Here is a 21451-nt window from a genome sequence, read left to right as displayed (position 1 = left end):
TTCTACGAAAGAAAATATGTTTCAAAAATGGTATAGTAAGTCTGCATACTTTTAAACCGCTAAAAAGTTTAAGTTTACATGTAAGTGGATTTTCGAAACTTGACTCTACCACTGATATAAACATATTAAATTTTTACAAGTTATAAACAAATTAGGTTGGGTAACTGCCAGAAGACACATTTCCCACATTTTTTTTAAACATTTGGGCATAAATATGTACCTTCGCAATACTTGCAAGAAAAATTCTTATCTTTATAATTTTGCATGTAATATTGCCACACGACCTTTCTTCCTGCCCATTTCTCGAAATGTCATGCTTTAATTTACATGTAAGTGAAGTCCGAGTACCTCTTCAAAAATTCAAGCCAGAGACAGGAGACAGACCGACGTCTATTACTAACACTGTTTCAGGGTTTATTAGTAGTGCTACATCTCTATTTCTACGTAATTCTAAATTACTTATAAAATGGTTCCTTTTCATCATTTGTAATTTAGCACTTTGCTATTTTGGCTATTGTTTATATTTGGTGGACCAGCATATGCGTCTACTTTTTGCGATATTCTATTCTGATGCGGTTTTTTAATGCTTTCATATGTTAAATTACGTTACCAACATTAAATTCAGACAGCATTGCCGTGCGAGCGTAGCCAGTGAAGGCGGGTTAGAGCCCCGCATGGCACGTTGTTTTCTCTCTTCGTTACCAGCAATTCACTTTCTTTTCTCACATAAATCATTTCCTCTTACACTTACGGTTCGTGAAAATCCCTTACCCCTAAAAAAAAATTGTGTTCGGTACTTTCTTGAGTGCTTGTACATCACTATCAACTCTTTTGTTTCGTAAATTGTCCTACGTTTTGCTAGTTTTTGGCACCTATACTAAACAATTGCCCTACTTTTAGTTCAAATGGAAATGGAATTTAAGAAAATCATATTGTTAGTTATATAAAGTACAGTCAAATAATTTTAAAATTTTTAACGTCCAAATTCATTAAAATTTAGAAGTAACTCATATTATGTTAAAATAAAGTAATTAGTCATATTGTTCTTATAATTTGGAAGATAAAGTAAAGAAATGGAAATAAGTTCCTTCCCGAGATTTTATAGGCCAGGGAGAAAACCCGGTAATATTCCGGGTCTCAAATAAAAAAGTAAGAAATTGTTTTTGATTCATATCTAGGCCCATTCTTTCTGTAAGACCCTCGAAAAATTTTAGTCATTTCACTTGTCTTTTAAATGGTGTGATTTCAAATTATAACCCCTATGGTGAAAAGAAGAACGCACGCCGTAAATAGATTCAAATTCGAAACATGTTACAAGTAAAACGATTGAGTATAGTTGTATAGCTCTTGCCTAGGATATTATTATTCCTTCCTAGATTGTAGAAAATGATAACTAATTATTTCACTCATCGGGTAGCGATAACGTGATTTGAAATGAAACACCTCAAACTTAGTCACTCAGAGCGCGTAAATGAGAAGTGAAAATTTAGAGTAGGTAAAAAAATAGAAGAAAAGGATAATTTTAGTTTCTGTTACCTACGCACATAATTGTAAGTTTTATATTGTATCATATGGCAACTAATGTGTTTCCTTCAGTTTTTACGGATAAGACAATTTCAAATTATATCCTTTGTGTTGAGAAGCGGAAAAAGTATTATTACCAACCGGACGTTTGGTAATACTTCAAAAAGAAGGAATGGAAGTATTTTACTGACTTCGGATATCTTTGTTTCGGATTTTACCTTTTACTTGCAGCTTTTCTACAACAAACTTTACCGAATAAATAATTTATTTATTTTCATTTTTAGTAGTTAAGTGTAACAAATTAGGAGTTTGTGCTTTCTACAATTTAGAAATTTGTAAGAATATCTTAGGTGTAAACTACAAAGAAAGTTTCAACTCGTTCTATTTCAAGCGCTTTCCAATTCGATTTTTTTTCTCGGTGCTCTGAGCCCATCGTAGAGGTATATATTTGACATACTACTATTCCTAGTAGAAGAGGCAAGAAACTCGTGAGTTTTTTTTTTTTTTTTTTTTTAATGAAGAAGGAAGTATTAATCTCCGTACTGACAAACAATGAAAGAAATTTTGATCGTAGCATTAAATTTCTTTTAAATTTGGGGTTCAGAACGGCTCCTACTCTGCGAATGGTATCATTTGAGACCGTTTCATTTCTTTTAGGCGAGTGAAATGAATTGAGATCTTATTTGAGAATATAGACGAATGTAAGAATATCCCAGGTACAAAGTTTGAAAAATTTTCCAACCAATCTGTTTGTAACATCTTGCGAAATTTAACAGCTATTCCCAGCTATTTTGCTTCTAATTGCAGAGAATGTAATTTAAGATCAAGATTTTTTATTATTTGAGTGAAATAAATTTTGTTACTCTGCTTTTAGATTTTAGACAAGTGAGAATGGCCCTAGATACAAGTCCCGCAGGATTTTGTGTTCTTTATTTAAGAAAACCTTTGGAATAGAAGATTAAGAATAGATTTATCAATACAAAATAACTATGCAAAATATGTTTTTTGACAAAATAGAATCTTATTACCTTTAAAAATGTGCCCAACGTCGACTTCTTCTTTTTAATTTTCCTTTAAAGGGAGGTGGTCATTATGACTACTAATCGATTTCTGAGTAACGTTAGTTTCAATTTTTGTTAAGGGGCAGCAGCATTTTATCAGATAATGTTCTCGCAGTACATTTGAAAACTGTATTTTATAATGGACTTTTCGTTCTTCTATATAGAACTCCTGTAGCCTGACATCATCATTATTATATAAATTCATTTCAGAACGTTGTTAAGTCAAATTTCATTGTGGGGTAATGAGATGTACTCATAAAATGCCAGCGAAGCGTTACTTATTTATTTATAAATTAGCCCTGTACAGTCCAGTTTAGGAATATAATCGTAAATACGAAATTATTACATGCCGCCTTTCGAAGAAAATAATTTAGTAGCATAGAAAACTACACTGTCTAAGCTGAATTTCATTCTGGATAGCAGGTTTACATTAGGAAAGCACGATGATGGCTATGAATCCAAGGTTTTATGAGAGAAAGATATAAACTGCTTAAAAAAAAAACTTTTGTTCACTTTTATTATATTTCTTACGCGGGGGAATATATTCCATTATCCAATCAAAAGTGCAGGAACGTGAGAGTACGTGGAACCAAGAATGACGAAAAAGTTATGGAGCTAATGGTTTATAGTTTACTTGTGTATCAGTTTTTTGATATATTTTGTGTTCCCACGTATATATCCTTTCTTTAATTTGAACTTTTTCTCAATTTTTAAAAGTTTTTTCACACTATTTTCGATTGAATTCCACCAGGATATGAGTTTTCTACAATTTTGTCATTACTTGTGTGTATTGATAGCTTTTCCCATACTTCATACTGCCTTTTTGGACCCTTCTATATTTTTGCACTTGAAGCTATAAACGCTGAGGTATTCCATACAAAATCGGGAAGTTCACGAGTGAAACCTTAAAAATTAGTTAAATTTTACATTTCAAGTAGTATTACCAGTTGGCGAAAAAAACTTGAAGGCTGAGATTTTTTCGAAGTCTGTTTTGAAATTACAGGTTCTCAATATACTGACAATTTACCAGCAAAGTATTACATGCTTGACATTTTTTCGATTAGGACTTGCAGAGAGCTCAATGTTCATAGGATACTAGCAAGTAGCAACATAGCACTTGGAACATAGATATTATCTATTTTGTATCCAAGAGATATGAGAATCGTGAAAGTAACTTAAATGATATTTTTATTACTTGTTTATGGTAATGAACAATTTGTTAAACGATTAATTTATATTTTAGCTGAGTGTGACGTAAGAAGTCACGAAATATCGAAAGTGTATGTAAGGTGGCAATAATATCATATGACAGCACATGATTTGGGTACTACTTTCCTAGAGTCATCATTAGCACACCTACGGAACTATTTCCAAACAAGCAAACGGAGTGAAAATGAATAGTATATACCCAGTGAGGAATATCCAGAAGAATAGTAACTGTATTCGCATCAATAGTAATTGTATTAAGCGCAGAACTTAACTTTAACAAACTTGAAACCAGAAATTTAATGAAACGACATAATGATCTTACCTTCCTCCAGACACTATTATGTTTTCACCTTGATTTTTCCATGAAACCATTGCCTTCAGGAATTTCAAAAACCACAACTCTTGAGAGATAAGGTTGGTAACTACTCTTTACATCTTTTATACGGTACTGCTTCTATACACTATTCATACAGTATGCGGTACAGCTTCTACACAATATTCATCTTACGTTCTTCTTCCAAAAAAAAAAAAAAAAAAAAAAGAAAAAAACCCGCAGCGAAATGATAGCTATTTCACAATAAATTACTAGGTTTCGAAACACACCTGCTCGAATCAGAGGTACCGTAGTGAGTGATTAAAATTGGTAGAAGGCAGTTTCATAACTTTTACGTTTGCATAGAAAATTTTAATCGAATATTTCTGATTCAGGTCTACACATCCAGGATAACAATACTACCAACTTGAAATGTGGAAAATATAGCTACAGAATCAAATATTTAAACATGTACAAATTTAAGCATGGATTCCAAATTGAAAAGTTGAATATAGTATAATTCAAAGATAGAGTAGTCACATTAATTGACGGTTTTATATCTCAGGGATCAAACTTCAGAAAAGTGATCATATGGCATTTCATTATATTTGACACAAAAGTCGTTGCTTGTAGGGAGCGTAAACCCATGGCCGATAGGTTAGTATGGCGTTTGGTCTACCATGTAGTAAAATGTTTAATAATATTTGATATTTAATCTTCTAGTATAAACATTACAGAAACCATGACCTGTAACAATTTCCATCGTTTCTTTGTGTAATTTTTCTCTTTCCCCTTTCCTAATTTTAATAGTCGGAATGTATTATTCCAATTTTTCCTTTTATGGTTAATTTTCACCATGTTATGCATTTTGTTTTGATGATTGCGTTTAGCTGCATTACTAATCGGAATTTTTACAATCATTTCTTAAATATTCACTTATTTCTTTCAAATCCAATTTTTTATTACTTGTCCTAGTCAGCTAACTACTAATATTTAAGGAGGTTGGCGTTCTAAGAAATAGTAGCTCCTTTATCCAGGTGAATTGTTTCAGTGTATGTCTTATAGCTGGACACCGAACATGACACTCCAGGATATTTCTCCAATTGGAGGAAGAAAGAATGAATATTTCGGCATCACTTAGAGAAGCTCTAGATAGATAGGATAAATTACATTCACGTTGAGTTCTAAGAGATGAAAATTAATGCAAACAAAATGAACATAATAATGTGTATCATGCTGAGACAGAGAAAGATGGACAGAACAACAAAGTTTTAACTCTTAAGCATGAACAGTTTGGATTTCCCTCCTGCCCCATCTTTCTGTTTCGGTTTTTCTCTTCCCTTATGTAATAAGTTGCTTTTAGTATCAATAGCAAACATATTTTACAATGCTTAATTCATTGAAAAACAAACTGTAGGCGAATCGAACGGAGAATATTTAGAATGAGTCTCACACGCTATCCAAATAGGGGCACAATCTAAGGCGTATGTCTAAAACAGCCATATAGTTGCTGCCGGTTCCATTTCAATTTTTAATTTTATTTACGGTTTTTAGATGTCTATGGCTAAACATGTGGCTCCAGAAAAAAAATCTTGAATCTGTAGATCAAGATCAGGCAAAAGTTATTAAACACAATCTTCAGAACTTACTGTTGCGTCTACACATATGTAGGATTAATCGAGGATTTGCATTGAGAAGAGCTAAAATATCCAAGTTAGAAGCATTTCAAATTTGGTATTGGCTCACAATGTTGCGTATAACATGAACAGAAAAAGAAAGAAATTAAGAAGGACTAAGGGACGCTAGTGAAGGACAACAGATCATGAAAATAATAGCAAAAAAAAAAAAAAAAAAGAAAAAGCATGCTTGGCCACCTTATTCCGCACTGCGATTGTATCACCATGCTGATAGCGGGAAATGCAATAGGAATACCAGAAAAACGAAGAACTGGATATAGTATGTAGACAGTTACGAAGAAGAGACGTCTTCAAATTTTAAAACTGATCTTCCATCGTAGAGGAAAATTTCATAATTTCCATGTTGCCCACCTACCTATGGTTGGGAGGAACAGGAAGGAACCGACGATTTAAAAAGTGATCTCCCAAATTTGAAATAGCCCGCGTTCAAATATCGCCTGATACAAGCTATATTTTACTCTCAAAACACATTGTTTTATTAATAATTTGTTTTCTGCATTTCTTCTAAATATCTTAAATTTTATTGACCAGTGGCTAGTGGAGGCTAGTTTTTGTCAAATACCTTTACACTTTTATTTCTTTCTTTTGACTGCATGGGTTATTCCTGTGGCCGTGAAATCGTGTTAGAATCTTGCAAATATAATCGTAACGCTCATATTGATTTTCACCTTTTTCCCAAAAGTTTACACACTCCTCTCTCTCCCTGTCACTAGTTTATTCCGTTTATCCCAGCTTTGCTACGGCATATCAAGATTTCTTCCGTACCTACGTTTTATCATAAATTGAAGTTGGGGAGAACGGTAGACAAAGCGTAGATATCGTAAAAATGGAAAAGTGAGCAAATTATCAAATTAAGCTCAGATATTAAAAAAACTAAAATTATCTTGCGGTGCAAGTCACAAAACCTGTTAAACTGTATGCAAAATCCAATAATACTGAATGTAATTCATACAAATTAAAAGAACATCAAAAGGTTACATATGAACAAGTAGCTTTTACTGCATATGTTTACGGCCGTTTCTACTTCTTTATTTCCTTCTTTATCATTTTTTTCTTTTAATACAGGTGGCTCTGTGGCACAATTGAAAAATTAAGATTTCACTTACTCACAATAATCTTCGACCGGTCAACTCCTTCAGGGGCGTTGCAGTTATAATGATCTGAGACGTTCCACGTCGGATAATCCCAAGAGTCCTCTGGAGTTTTCTGCTGATAGTAATAAGCGATCGTCCAAGCAGGCACAATTATTCCGTCCTTTTCAATGATTTGGAGCCAGAGTTTGTCACACAATACTGAAATTACAAACGAATGTTAAGGTGCTAACACATTTCTACTAGTCACTTCACTGCTGATTTCTGCACAATATTAGAAAAAATATTTTACACGAAGGCGTATGAAAATATCGTACAATCACTGATTATAAACTAAAAAATTGGCTCTCGCGCATGCAAACGGCGATTTAGCTTGCGAAGCTGAATCCGTACAAGGAGAGCACTCATGAGAGTATAACGTGTGTTTACTTTACAACAATGCACCCCACTCGCCTTCGTGGGTGCCTTTCCCAGCGACGACCAGGCGTTCGTGCAAAGCACTGAAGATTCTTTTAGCAAACCAAAGCTTGTATATGGTCAGCCGGGAAAATCCTGATTTTCACTCCTATCATCGGGACCGGAATTATCGTCCTATTGTCTTTTAGTTGTAACAGTGCGTAGGTGCAGGGTGATTGTCCCGAAATTCAGATATAAGGAAACAGTTTTAACAGTCACGTTAAAACATCAGTGTCCCTGTTTGTTCAGCATATATGGCCGGAAGACCGGAACTGGGCTTACTAACACAAGTATACAAAATACCAAACGGATGATAAATGTTTCAAGATTGCTCCTCCAAATACGAGGCTTGGTTAATAAAGTTTAAACTTAACATTGTCCTATTTCTTTTAAATTCCAAAAAATGAGCCTCAGGTCGTGATAGCCGAAACGCCTTTCTGGTGTTATGCTATGTATAGTACTGAATTTTTGAACGAAACATTTTACATCTTGATTTAATTTTCCATTTTTGCACAGTAAATAGAACGGACAAACCAAAAACTTCCTAGGTTGATTCTGTGGTCAGTTGGTTAACGCGTTGCTGTCTGGAATAAATGGTCGTGGCTTCAAGTCACGGAAGTTGAAACATTTTCATTCTAAATATGTATCTATATGTTCACATATATTATTAATATTTCGTTTCTTGCACTTCACATACGTTATCTTAGACCATGTGTTCATGGATTAGGGTTGGTTAAACCAGGTTTCGTTATATATACGTACAGTTTCCTATCTTTACTTCAAAATGGATTCATATATGTTCACATTTGTTAATATTTATTTAATAAGTTAACAAGTTAATAATTATTTAACAAGTAAGGATATATTTGAAGAAAATATAGAACGATGCAAAGCACATTTTTTTGACACAGCAATGCAGTATTTTTTCGTTATTCCGAAAGTTACTGCCAGTGTGTCCCATGCAGCCAAACCTTCTACTCACTGTTAGTGCCGGTGGCATCAGTTTTCTGCACGTACACGCATTGTCAAATCAGTTTTTCTCTTCAAAAATGATCTACCGATCATTATTATGATAAAATACAGAAAGTAAGTGTTAAAACTGTAATCGTTTTATTTACACACGAATACATTTTAACACTATTTTAGAAAAGACATTCCAAAACTGGTGTCGAATCTGGCTTAATATTACGGCTAATTTTTTTTTTTTTTTTTTTTTTTTTTGACTGTGTACATGTCAAATAGGAAAGTAGTTCAAATTCACTGTTATATCCAATTTCATTACTTATTTTCTTAGAAGAAGAGTGCTAAAAATCTATCACGTTGCAGTTTCTTGTAATCGATTCAGCATTCAAATAGTATGTTCATTTTTCGGTTGAAATTCAATTCAAACTGGACGTGGTTAAAATTATCCGTCTCCGGTTTTAGCATTTATCGCTATAAAACGAAAATAGTAACAGTATGTACCAGCTGTTGTTTTGTAAGTGATTAGTAATCCTGTTATCTGATTTTCGTATAGAAAAACTGTATAAGCTATCGAGCAGCTCTTCTGCGATCGAGTCAGCGTCCCAACGATACGTTCTGTCTTCTTCCTTAACTTTCTATTCAAATTAGAAGTGCTTCAAATTAACAAGTTTTTTCAACATTTATCTTTAAAGAAGTGAAAGAGTAATGGATAACTAGTAATAGATATTTGAAATAGATCCAGCCTTCAAGGAACAGATTCCTTCTTCCATCTTGTTAATATATGGGGACAAATTGTTACAGATGTACTACCTCTTGTTTGAATATTGAATTCGCATATTTTGGAAGTCGACTGTGAAACGATATTCACTTGTTATTTGGGTATTGTATAAAGTGTTTAGTAAACCCCACCAGTTTGATACTTTTAGCCATGCATAAAAAAGTTGTAGCTATGTAACAGATATTTGGCAGAAGTTATGTGAACAGTTAATAAAAATGTGCCGCCTTCACACTTCCTTTTCACTGGCACGAATTTTAAACTTTATCATGAGTTAAAATATTATTTTAGTACTAGACAATGCTGTTATTTGTTCGTTTTCGAGCCAGTGATGCATGTTTTAACCACTACAATATTTTAGCATTCCGACACTTAGGTTTTTTTTTGACACGTTCCGCTAACACCGTATCAGTTCTTCACAAACGCAGATATTTAGGAATTTTGTAATTTCTGAACTTGTTCATTATCGTTATCTTAGTGTAAACATTATGTTCAGCCGGTATTCTATACGTTGGTCATTGTACTTACCTGCACAATTGTGTAGGTCAGGGCTGAAAGGGTTACAGATGGTTTTTAACAATCAGGAAAAAGACGTTAAATTTTGAATAACTTACTTAGCGTGATATGAACGAAAAGAAATTTTACGTGCTATATATTTAGTTTACATTTACAATAAGGAGGCATCACATTTTTACACTAATAATGAAATCGATATGTCTACGATAGGCGGGTCACGTCGCTTGCGTCATTATGGTTGTGAATTGTAAAACTTTTGTGACATTTTGGTGTGTCAAAAAGGAAAATATAATATTATAGGATACGATACTCTAAGAGTGGGCTATAATAATCCAAGTTGGCATGGTTTAGTGTAAGATGATATCCAGTTGAGAAGTTAAATTTTTAAGGTATGGCACTTCGGGTTTGGTTAATCAATGGGTGAACGAGTTTCGTATCTTCTTGAATGTATACAAAAATTTAAAGTGAAATTAGTAAAGTAAACATTTAAGTTTTACTTTTTAAACTATCACTGCTAAAATTACACATTGAAAATTACTATGAAAACTTCAAATGGAGGTCACGTTTCTTGCAATTAAGCTACTCTTTCATCCTTCATTCACAATTTCGAGAACGTATGTTCAGTATATTGTACTTTATTGTAACCAGCGAAACAAACACCTGATCACGAGGGTGCTCCCTCTGCAACAAAGTGTGCAGAAAACCAATGCTTAATTTCAACTTTGAAATTTCACACATAGTACAATAAATACAACCAGAACCAAGCATATGCTTATTGTTCTTGCTTCAGGATTTGGGCAGGAACTTGATCTTAACTCGTACCTTAATGACATGTGGACTAGTTTCAAGACGCATTTGTGAGAAGAAAACATATTTTTCCTTAAATAGTATAAATAACATGTATACTTTCTTCGAAATGCGATGGCAAAGTCGTTAAAAGATTTTCTTGAAAATTTATTTCAAATGTTAATTATTATTTTTATTTTGTAGTTTTTCCGTTGTAAGTGTTTATATATGTCCAGTATTCGTTAAAACATTAGTCATATAGTATTACGTAATTCTATTCCTCCAACTGTGCTTAAAAAAAGGTATATATGTATGATGCCGTTAAAGGTATGTAGATATACTTAGTGAAGAATGTCCGTAAGTGTTCTTCCCTGAGTATTGTATTGTAGTAACGCTTGAATGAAACAGGAAATATTAATGTGAATTTTCGAGGAAGAAGTAGTGATTCTTCGATATTTTTCCCCAAGAATTAGGTAGATATACTTCTCCATATATGTAAAAAAAGATCGTTCGGAAGTTATAAAGGCGTTGTTTGAAAGAGAAATAATGAAAATACTTTGTTTCGCAGTAAATTTTTGTAAGTCGTATACTACAAGGCTTTTGCTGTTTTTGACGTTGCTATTGTTAAAACATCTAAAGAAGTCTATAAGTTGATTTGAAGTTTATAGCTTAATGTCACAACATCCCCTTGAAAACGTAGTTTTCTACATTTTTTATGCTAGCAACATTGTGATCACTTGAGTGCATCAGGCAATGCGTGACGAAGTTCTGTACATTGCATATTCATTTTATATCATATGGTATATTTATGTATTATTAAATCTGCGGACAATTGTCCGTTTTTATCTCGTAAGTCGCAGATAACTTGCTCACTGGTATAGAGTAAAGATTTTTCATGGCAATTTTCACATCCCAAGCATAATACACTTATCAGATACTCTGCTTTTAGTGTAACATTTATAACTTTTCTCTTACTCGTAGGATGTTCATTCTAGAGACAGTAACTTAGAAAAAAAAAAGTTTTCTAAATGAGATACATCATACATGTCTGGCTAATGACATACATGTAAAATTTAATTTCAACGGATTCAGCCATTTCTGTAGTTAATACCAGATTAGGTTGGTGTCAGATTTTTTGTATTGAGATATAATATGCAGATTGTTCGTCTTTTCATTCTTGAATGTTGTAATTCTGAAAACACTGCTGCACGCGACACTTTTTTAAAAGTGAAAAAGCTATTGTGCCAACTGTCCTTTCTCTAACAGATTATAAGAGTTGACGTACGAATTTAATCCCCATTTGAATGAACGTAACGTAATAAAATGCCTCTTAAATGTGGACGCTCAACATATTCACTTATTTATTTTAAATAGTTCGGCTCCTTGTATTTTATGTGATGCATAAAATATTTCTTTAATATTTCGGTATTCAGAGTGTAGGATTTATCTTCGCACGCCCTATTTACTTTTAATGTAAAAAACAATAATGACTAGAGTGTTTCACGATGCTAATAACACTCGAGGGGCATTGTTTGCAAAAGCCGTGTAATAGCAGGATTCCAAAGCCAGTATATATTTCGATTTCTGCGAATGACATTACACCGGGTTATGATAAATTTAAATTCTATGTTTAGAGCACATACTAAAAGCACTAGTAATAATCTAAGAGTAACAAAGGTTTTAATGGTTGTCCATAATACCTTAACGTGGAATTCTGGGATCGTTATATCATGTATTTCAAATAAGTAGAAAAAAATTACAAGAAATTGAAAACACTATGCTTGTCAAAAGTATTTATTTAATAAGAATGTCTCAGATGTAACTACGTAGCTACATATCAATATACACAAAATTTTACTATCTCAAGGTATCAGACTATATAAAATCGCAATTTGAAATTGGTGTACATAAATAAATCTCATATCTTGTGCAAAATTTTAAAAGTTATTATATCGTTCGTTTGTTTCTTAGTAATCATAGTGACAGTTTCTTGTAGCTGCATTTGGAAAAAGCTCTTCCGATTTTTAAATTCTCTGACACAAAAAGTAATGATATATAAGTAATGTTAGTGACAGCGGTCTCTATTTTCACTTATAATAATGAAATGTTTATTCCACATAGCACAAAATAAGTATTTTAGTATGTGCCAGGTTAACTCTGATATCGTATATATCGTGACGGACTTAAGTTTTTGACCAAGTAATGGCGACTGCTTTGAAACAAATGCAGCTTATGAGAATTAAATCATTCATATCTGTAGTTTCCTGTGCAGAAGAATTATACTTCTGGGTCATGATCGCAGTGGTTCATGGTGAGAGGTGGGTCGTAGTGTGTCATGGTGGTGGTGGTTGGTCGCAGTGGTTCATATGCTGTTGACCCATGACCGGCTGACCCACCGATTCAACGAACAACTCTAACAGTGGCACTTTCCGGAATATCCGTACAGATTTTGTAAAAGTTTCAAAGGATATGTAAGGTTACATTTTAGGTTTGGGTATTACTAGTCTGCAGTTTCATTTTTGAATGGAATTACGATTCCCGTGACTTTTTCTACATAATTTTAGTGGGAAAACGTTAATGACCAATAGAAAATACAACTTTTTCGATTCGAATTGGTTTGGGTTAACAGCTTGAAAATTAAATCCTTTAATGTTCAACGATTATGCCTGTTAGGTTAAGGAAGACTATGATTAAAGCAAGTGAATTATGATGGACGAATGCTTGGAATGACAAAGTCAGAGTATCCCGAGATAACCCACAAGCACGATGTCCGTCTCAACCTTACTTGCCTTGGGAGCGAACCAGGCACCCCACACATCAGATTGTTTTTATGCGAGGTCTTATTTTGGATTCCCGATTGGAAAGACTTTTAAATATTAAATGTCCTCGATGTATCTGTGTTCGTGTCCATGTCGTTCAAGGTTATTGGAAACACTTGTAAAGCAAGAATAACCGAATATAATAGAGATAAGTTACGGAGATACTTTGGGTCTTTTTAAAATTTAATGTTAAATTCTCTGGACTACACTATGTCATCTTGACCAAAATCAGTGATTCATGGTTAATAGCACGTTTGCAATTCGCTACATAGAAACTCTTACATAAAAGAGCAATTCGCATCTCTTAATTAAAAGAGCGTTCTTAGGGTAGTGGCTTGAGCATTTGCTGTGTGTGTTAGGGGTCCACGGTTCGATTCTCTCCGAGGATATTCAGAAAAAATTATAATTTAGAATGTTAATATTTCTGATGTATAATAAAATGAAAAATTGTCAATTTCTCTTGTTCTTACAAGTTAGAGTTGAAATGACGTTTTTCACAGGAAAAACTAATTACATTACGTCACAATCTCGATTCCTACTGTCTGAAAACTTCGCTTGTTTCAAAAACAATTCATGAATACAAATGGGTCATCCTTCAGACCTATGAGTCACAAAATTGCCTGAATTGTTACTAACTGTTCTTCTACTCATACTAGAAACAATAATAGTGTTTTCCTTCTCCATTTTCAACACGTTCCATATCATTGTTCAAGAAAATTTATAAATAATAACTATTTCAATTGTATATTTTGATGATATTTCAATATAACGCATCCATAATCCAACGTCTTTTACCCAAATAAAGGGTGTTGCTTAGGAAGAGTATGGTGATGAAGACAAATCCTACTTAGCTTCTTTTAAGGCATCCGAAGTTTCGAATTTCATATTGTCAAGTAGCTGACACCTTTTTCCTCTCTTATAACTCTCTTGAAGTATCTCTTTTAACTCAATACCTCCTTATAGAGGGTCAAAAGAATTTATTTTCATTTTCGTAATTTCAGTATGCTTATTTGCATTGCAGCGGTAAATAATATTAAGGTATCAAATATTCGGTCATAGTAATAATAATAATAATATAGATAAGAAATTCCATACGAGGACATTTGTATTAAAGCCTGTAAAATCGCCCGTAGCGTTAGCCAAAAGTTTCAAAATAGTCGGGATTGGCGAGAAGTGCCAGGGCCATCATTACATACCCTCTCCATACGTCCCTACAACAAACCAAATGTTATAATGGAAAGTTTCGAGACAAATTTCGTGTAGAAAGTAGGAATTCTGAATTCAGAAGAGCCGTAAGAAAATTTATTTTAAGTAATGGTTATGCCGGATAAGCTACAGAAGACGTCGATGATGAGAATGAAAGAAATATTCGAAAAAGAAAGTGGAAGGAAGCGGAACACGGAGAAAACCAATACACACGGTGTTTGTTCAGCACAATACTCACTAAACGGGAGTTGGGTGAAACAGGTTAAACCATTAAATTTACAACACTTCAGTAATAATAATAATAATAATGATATTAAAAGTTTTAAAGATGTCCTGAAATTTACCAAAACTTACTTAAACGTAGGGGTTTCGGAGAAGGGGTTCCGTACCTTCCTGAGACATTTCTGCAGCTACTCAAATGTAATCGAAAGCTATCCGCTAAAATTTCCTGTAGAAAATATTGTATTGCACGATTTCAGAAAAATAACTGTAAAAAAACAACTGAATATCATTGAACACTAAGGGTTATAATAAACTAACTTGTGGAATTTGCAGATGTAACTATATAAGCTTTGCTAAAAATATATATATATATACACAGACCGTAATATAAAGTAAGAAAATATATAAAATTCAGTGTACAGAGCAATTGTTACCTAAAGAGTGGCATACACCCTATCGAGAATCGAGATAAGACGAGCAATGTTTACGATACTTTTCGTCTCGTCTCGATTCTCATCTCTAAGGCATGACGATATTGTGAGTTAGCCTTGCCCCTCTCGAATTAAATTGTTAAGCCTCATTCCGATTCTTTTCGGTTTGTTTTAGAATCGAGATGGGGAATTCCCCTTTTAATTGGCAACATTACACAAAACCAAAATACTTTTTGCCTAATATCACGTTTCTGCTTGTAATAGTATGACTTGTGCGATAATAAGTTTTTATTGTTTAAATATTTCACGATATAATTGTAATTATTACTAATACTATTCCTGAAAATTTGATAGTTCAAGTATTGAAACAAACGAGTATTCAAATATTTAAATGTAATAAAAGTCTGTCATTGCCGATCAATAGCAATCAAAATTCCTAAAGTAGAGAAAAAAAAGTTTCTCGACGTGTATTCGGTGGAAGAATCTCCAGATTACTGGTCAAGCGTCTAGACCACTGAACCACGATCATTACGCTGTTAACGATTCATCTTTAGTCTGGTTACTTTAAGTTTCTCTGCCTCAGCTTGGAGAGTTGTATGTTACTTTCTTCTTCGTTTCAAATCGACTTTCGTGTTTCACTTATGATGATATAAGTGAATAATCTTCGGTAGAGATTATATTAATAAGTTGAGTTGTTCTTAAACCATTGGTTCACATTTTATTTCCACACGAAGCTACAGATATGACATTTAGTTCTCATACCATCCATTTGTTTCAAAGCAGTCGCCATTACATGGTCAATGACTTATGACCGCTCCGATACAAATGATTGTTCAATTTGATATATTGAAAAAGCTACAGGCTCTTATTTTGAAAGTAGAAAGATATGGAGACTTCTCAGTGGTACTCAATTTCATATTTCTACAATATTTCATGTAATAAAACAAATTGAGCGTAATTTTATCATGAAATATAGCTAATGATGACTTTTTTTTTTGTTGCTACTTAATCACTATCTCCAATCACATTTCGTTGTTTGTTGAATATGTTACAGGACCGTTAATGTATATGCTTCCCACGGAGAAGAGAATACGTTTATTATATTAAAGGATGCCATTTCTCATTCAGATCAGAAATGTTATACATCGATGCAGTTTGGCAGAGGATTTCATCGATCGCGTTTGTCGAGACGTATGGTGACACAGGAAAGTGGAAAGCGTGATACGTACCAAGACACTGATGAACGCTTTAGTCAAAGCTCAAATATGTCAGACGGTAAGTTGCTGCATACAAGTGAGAATTCCCACATCTGCGGGGTATGTGGAAAGAAATTTCGTGTACGTTCAAGTTTGGCTAAACACATGTTAATCCATACAGGAGAAAAACATCACACTTGCCAAGAGTGTGGCTGTAAATTTAAAAGTCGTTCGTGTTTGGTTACACACATGTTAATCCACACAGGAGAAAAGCGTCACACATGCCAAGAGTGTAGTAAGGCATTTAAACGACGTTCGCATTTGGCTAGACACATGTTAATCCACACAGGAGAAAAGCATCACACTTGCCTCGAGTGTGGTAAGTCATTTAATCAACGTTCACATTTGGCTACACACTCGTCAATCCACACAGGAAAAAAACATCATACGTGCCAAGAGTGTCGTAGGGCATTCAATGAGCGTTCAAATTTAGTTCGACACATGTTAATCCACACAGGAGAAAGGCTTCACACATGCCAAGAGTGTAGTAAGGCATTTAAACTACGTTCGCATTTGGCTAGACACATGTTAATCCACACAGGAGAAAAGCATAACACTTGCCACGAGTGTGGTAAGTCATTTAATCAACGCTCACATTTGGCTGCACACACGTCAATCCACACAGGAGAAAAGCATCTAACATGCCAAGAGTGTTGTAAGTTATTTAATCGACGTTCATATTTGGTTAGGCACATGTTAATCCACACAGGAGAAAAAGCTCACACCTGCCAATTGTGTGGTCGGACATTTAATGATCATTCAAATTTGACTAGGCACATGTTAATCCACACAGGAGAAAAGCATCACACATGCGGAGAGTGTGGTAAGGCATTTTTTCAACGATCAGGTTTGGTTAGACATATGTTGATCCACACAGGAGAAAAGCGTTATACATGCCAAGAGTGTAGTAAGGCATTTAAACGACGTTCACATTTGGTTACACACATGCTAATCCACACAGGAGAAAAAAAGTCAGACTTGCCAAGAATGTGCTAGGACATTTAAACGAGGTTCACATTTGGTTAGTCACATGTTATTCCACACTGGAGAAAAAAGCACACTTGCCAAGAGTGTGGCAAGGCATTTTATCAACGTTCACATTTGGCTACACACACGTCAATCCACACAGAAGAAAAGCAACACATATGGCGAGATTGTGGTCGGACATTTAATCAACGTTCAAATTTGGCTACACACATGTTAATCCACGTAGGAGAATAACCCTACACATGCCGAGAGTGTGCTAGGAATTTAATCAACGTTCACTTTTGGCTACACATGTCAATTCACACAGGAGCAAAATATCACACGTGCCAGGACACTGGAATGGAACTTATTCAACGTTCTTACGTTTTTACCCATAGGAAGAAAACGTCATACGTGAAGAAATGCGGAAAAGGATAAAGTCTACGCTCAAACTTAGAAGACATTTCAATAACAAAGTAAAAAACCACAGAGATGCACAGAGTGTAGATTTCATTTACTCAAGGTTCACACTTAGCAAAACACATGTTAATTCACACAGGACAATAACCACACGTACGGAGAGTGTAGAAAAACACTTACAGGCAATTTACATTTGGCAAATGGCAATATTAAAACATTTCAATAACCAAACATGCAAATGCTGTTGAATAAAATATAGTTTGGAATCAGCTTCGGCAAGACATGTAACTAAACATAGGATATAGAAAGATTTGACGCACTCAGAAGGTGTTGAGTTCTGAAAAAACTGATAAGTTCACGATAAATATCCTACAAAAAATGTTTAAAATAATATTAAAGGAAACAATAAGTCCTTTAAATGACATACCTGCCCTTTGTAACGTAATGTGTTTTGGAAGACATGTTTTAAGTTCGTAATTTTGGCAGATATTACGGCAAATTGGTGCCGCATCTACTCTACGAGCTGTGCTTCTGCCTTGCTGTCGCAGGGATTGTAGCATAGTGAAAAATGGCGGACGCCGAGGAAGATTCCAATGACGATTCCTGAAGTAAATGTTTATCTAAAAATAGTTACTCCAAATATATCCCTTCTTGAGTCTTCATATATATAATGGAGATAGGGGTAACAAGTTTAAGCGATATCGATAATCAGGGTGCATCTTCCTCATCAGCTACAAGTGTAGGTGCAGCGGAGAAATATGTTCCATGTCTATTCTAACACGAGGACTTTCTAGACTATTGCGTTTTTGCTGCATCTTACTGGCCGATACCTGGTTGCGCAGGCCCGTTTTTACCACATATATTTCCCAAGACATTTTTTCATGCTGATTGACGGAAAATATGGCAAATTGAAGAAAAGAAGCGATCAAAGAATCAAGTCCGCCTCTCTTCCACATGGGTTAAAATGATCAGACGAACTTCACGCAAAAATCGTATTAAGGTTGTATGTGTCAAATGAAGACTCACTAATAATAGTGAACATGATTTCACTCCAGGTGTTAACGTCTTCGATTTTAAAGCGACCTTAATGGCATTCTTATCTAAAGTGTTAATGCCTTTAACGGAATTCGTGGTGTATGTTCGGAATGAGTTTGTGTACCAAAACTTCGCTACAAAGTATTTTCTACTCTTATTCGCTCACTGTCGTTTCTGAAGCGGGGGATGATGATGTAAACTGAATATGCATGTGGATTGTTAAAAATAAAGTTCTATGTTTCGTATTCCTTACATATTTTTTATTGTGTACTCAGAAGTTACTGACTTGCCAACTTTTTATCGGTTTTATAAGTAAAGTTGATAAATCAGGTTTTAAATTTTATTCAAAAACATTCTGCTTACCTTGTCCGTATCTGGTATTGTAAGAAAACGTCACACCTGTCGAAGCGAAACAGCATACAACATTTTAGTCCATTTATTAATATAACTGTATTTCAACACATTTCTATAAGGTTTAAACCGCGATCCTGTAAAATAAGCAATAACGAATTACCAGCTTCTGATTCTAGTGCCTCATTTTATTCGCGTTCAAGCTTGGCAAGAAAAATTTTAATATACGTAAATGGAAAACCACACATACGACGAGTTTAGGAAAGTATTTGGTGTATGTTCAAGTTTGGCAGGACGTTTTAATACACAGATGAAAATCTCACGCACATGAATAGACGAAGTTGAAAAGAAGATTTATATGGAGCTCACATTTTCCAATGCATATGTTAAAACACGCAGGAGAAAACATTAAGAACTAAATCGTTCTAAATATGTAGAAACGACTTCATTACAGTTTATATTTCGCAACATACATATTAACACACATGGGAAGGAACTGCTCGTGTCAAAAGTATGAAGATTGGTATAGTCGAATTTCAATTTTGGGGAAACATGTTTATCTCATACACGTAAGAAATGGCTATGCATAATTGTGAAAACCGTTTACATGAAGTCCATATTTTGTTGTGGATAAGATGTAGCAAGTTATGTGAATCGATTTACTGAAAAATAAAGTTTGTATATAAAATGGTATAGTTAAGTTACACACGTGATAAATATGCAAATGGGAAGCATCTTAGTTGTGAAAAGTATGCGATAAAATTCCTTAAATATCACGTTTTTTAACCTTCACCCGCTAACGTACTGCCAATTCACGTTTCCACTCGCGACGACGTCAATTCGGCCGCCATCGATTAATCACATATTTCAGCATTGTGCATGATGCAAAGTGTATATTTTGGAGCATTTAGGTTTAGTAAATTTAAACAAATCATTGTTGACCAAAAGTATACTTTTACTTTAAATTAAATTACAACACTGTATGAGTGAACTCACTGAACAAAACACAAAAGAACAAAATCTAACCTAAGCAACATCCATGTCACTGAGCTAGCTGTGGTAATGTTGATATTTATTGCAGGGAGCAGTAATCATTGAGTGGTTTTTGCACATATTTTTCCACAATATGTAGATGCCAGGCGAGTTCAAAATTAATCAACCTCCATGTCACTGCCCTCTTTCTGAGATTGCTGGCGAGTATTGGAAGTAGTAGTAATTCTTGACTGTCTTCTGAACACGTTTTTTCCACAATCATTACATTCAAGGCGAATTCTGTTTTGTCTTGACCAGGAGATGTAGCAGATATCTCTTCGGATATGTTAGACTCTTTCATCATCGGTATTTTGCTTTCTATAATGTGCCAAGAAGAGCAGCAATTTTTTTTTTTTTCAAAGTTGAGATTTCAGAACAGGCTTTCAGGTTTTCATTTATTCGTTTTAATGCTAACTCCGATGTGGTCTCCTTCTACTATTTTTGATGTTAGGTATGTTAAAAATTATACAGAAACTGAAACATAATGAAAGTGTTACTTATATTTTATGTAAATGCGAACCAAAAAAAAAATCACGTTTTGGCTACCTCTGATGGCAGATGGGCCATCCACCTCCAATACCAACTTTGGCATTGTACTGAACCGGAAGTAACGTCTTTGATAATTTTCTCGTAGAAGATTGATATGTTTCAGGGTAGTGAGATATTGTTTTAGGATGAAACATAACTTTCTAATCCAGATTTATAAATGAGAGAGAAACGGGCTGTTTTCCAAGAACAGGGAAAACACGTTTCCCAGACGCATCTATGAAAAGTGAGCGAAAACGGAAAAGAAATAATAGATGACGTCGAACGCAGAAAGGTTTTGCTTATGTTGTCCTGGTCAGAGGCTCTCAGGCCGGAGAGAAAATAAAAGTGCAGAAGTGATAGATAAATGAGACAAAATGGACGAACAAACGGATTGAACAGGGAAGTACGTTGATTATGCAGTTTAAAATTTATTACAAAATAACTCATTAAATTTTTTTGATTTTTCCTCAAATTCTGCGCCTTATGCATCATTGTACATTACTAGAGGTATGCTAGAAGCTTTAGACCTAAAACCAAAATTGTTTAGTGCCGTTGATGCTGGTGTGTGATTTTTTTTAAAAAAAATAGTTTAGGTATTCGCTGCATCTCAATAGCTTTTCTCCTATATCAGAAATTCATTAAAGAATGTGTGTTCATTTGGAAATGCACGCCACAATTCCCAAAGCTTTTTCTTATTTCGGAATGTGTGGCAGCTCTGTTCGCCGTGCCTTCTTGGAAATTTCATTGTTTTTATATTTTTGAACAGTACAAAGTATTTATTATTGTTGCATTAA

General features: G+C 34.2%; 1 protein-coding gene across 2 annotated transcripts in view; it reads left to right on the top strand.

Moving 5' to 3' along the window:
* The window catches only part of LOC145690913 (uncharacterized), a 53869-nt gene that overhangs the window by 10252 nt on the left and 22166 nt on the right, over window positions 1-21451 (top strand). The window contains exon 2 of one of the 2 annotated variants that reach the window (XM_081766344.1): window positions 16124-16344. In XM_081766344.1, the coding sequence (XP_081622470.1) occupies window positions 16124-16344 (221 nt within the window). Of the gene's footprint in view, window positions 1-16123; window positions 19772-21451 lie in introns of those variants that run through there. The other variant, XM_081766343.1, reaches the window with a different exon arrangement.

The sequence above is a fragment of the Thermobia domestica genome, chromosome 7, assembly GCF_964235325.1.
Source record: "Thermobia domestica chromosome 7, izTheDome1.hap1.1, whole genome shotgun sequence".
Lineage (NCBI taxonomy): Eukaryota > Metazoa > Arthropoda > Insecta > Zygentoma > Lepismatidae > Thermobia > Thermobia domestica.
The sequence above is the reverse complement of the archived record's forward strand: the minus strand, read 5'-3'. Positions and strand labels throughout refer to the sequence as shown.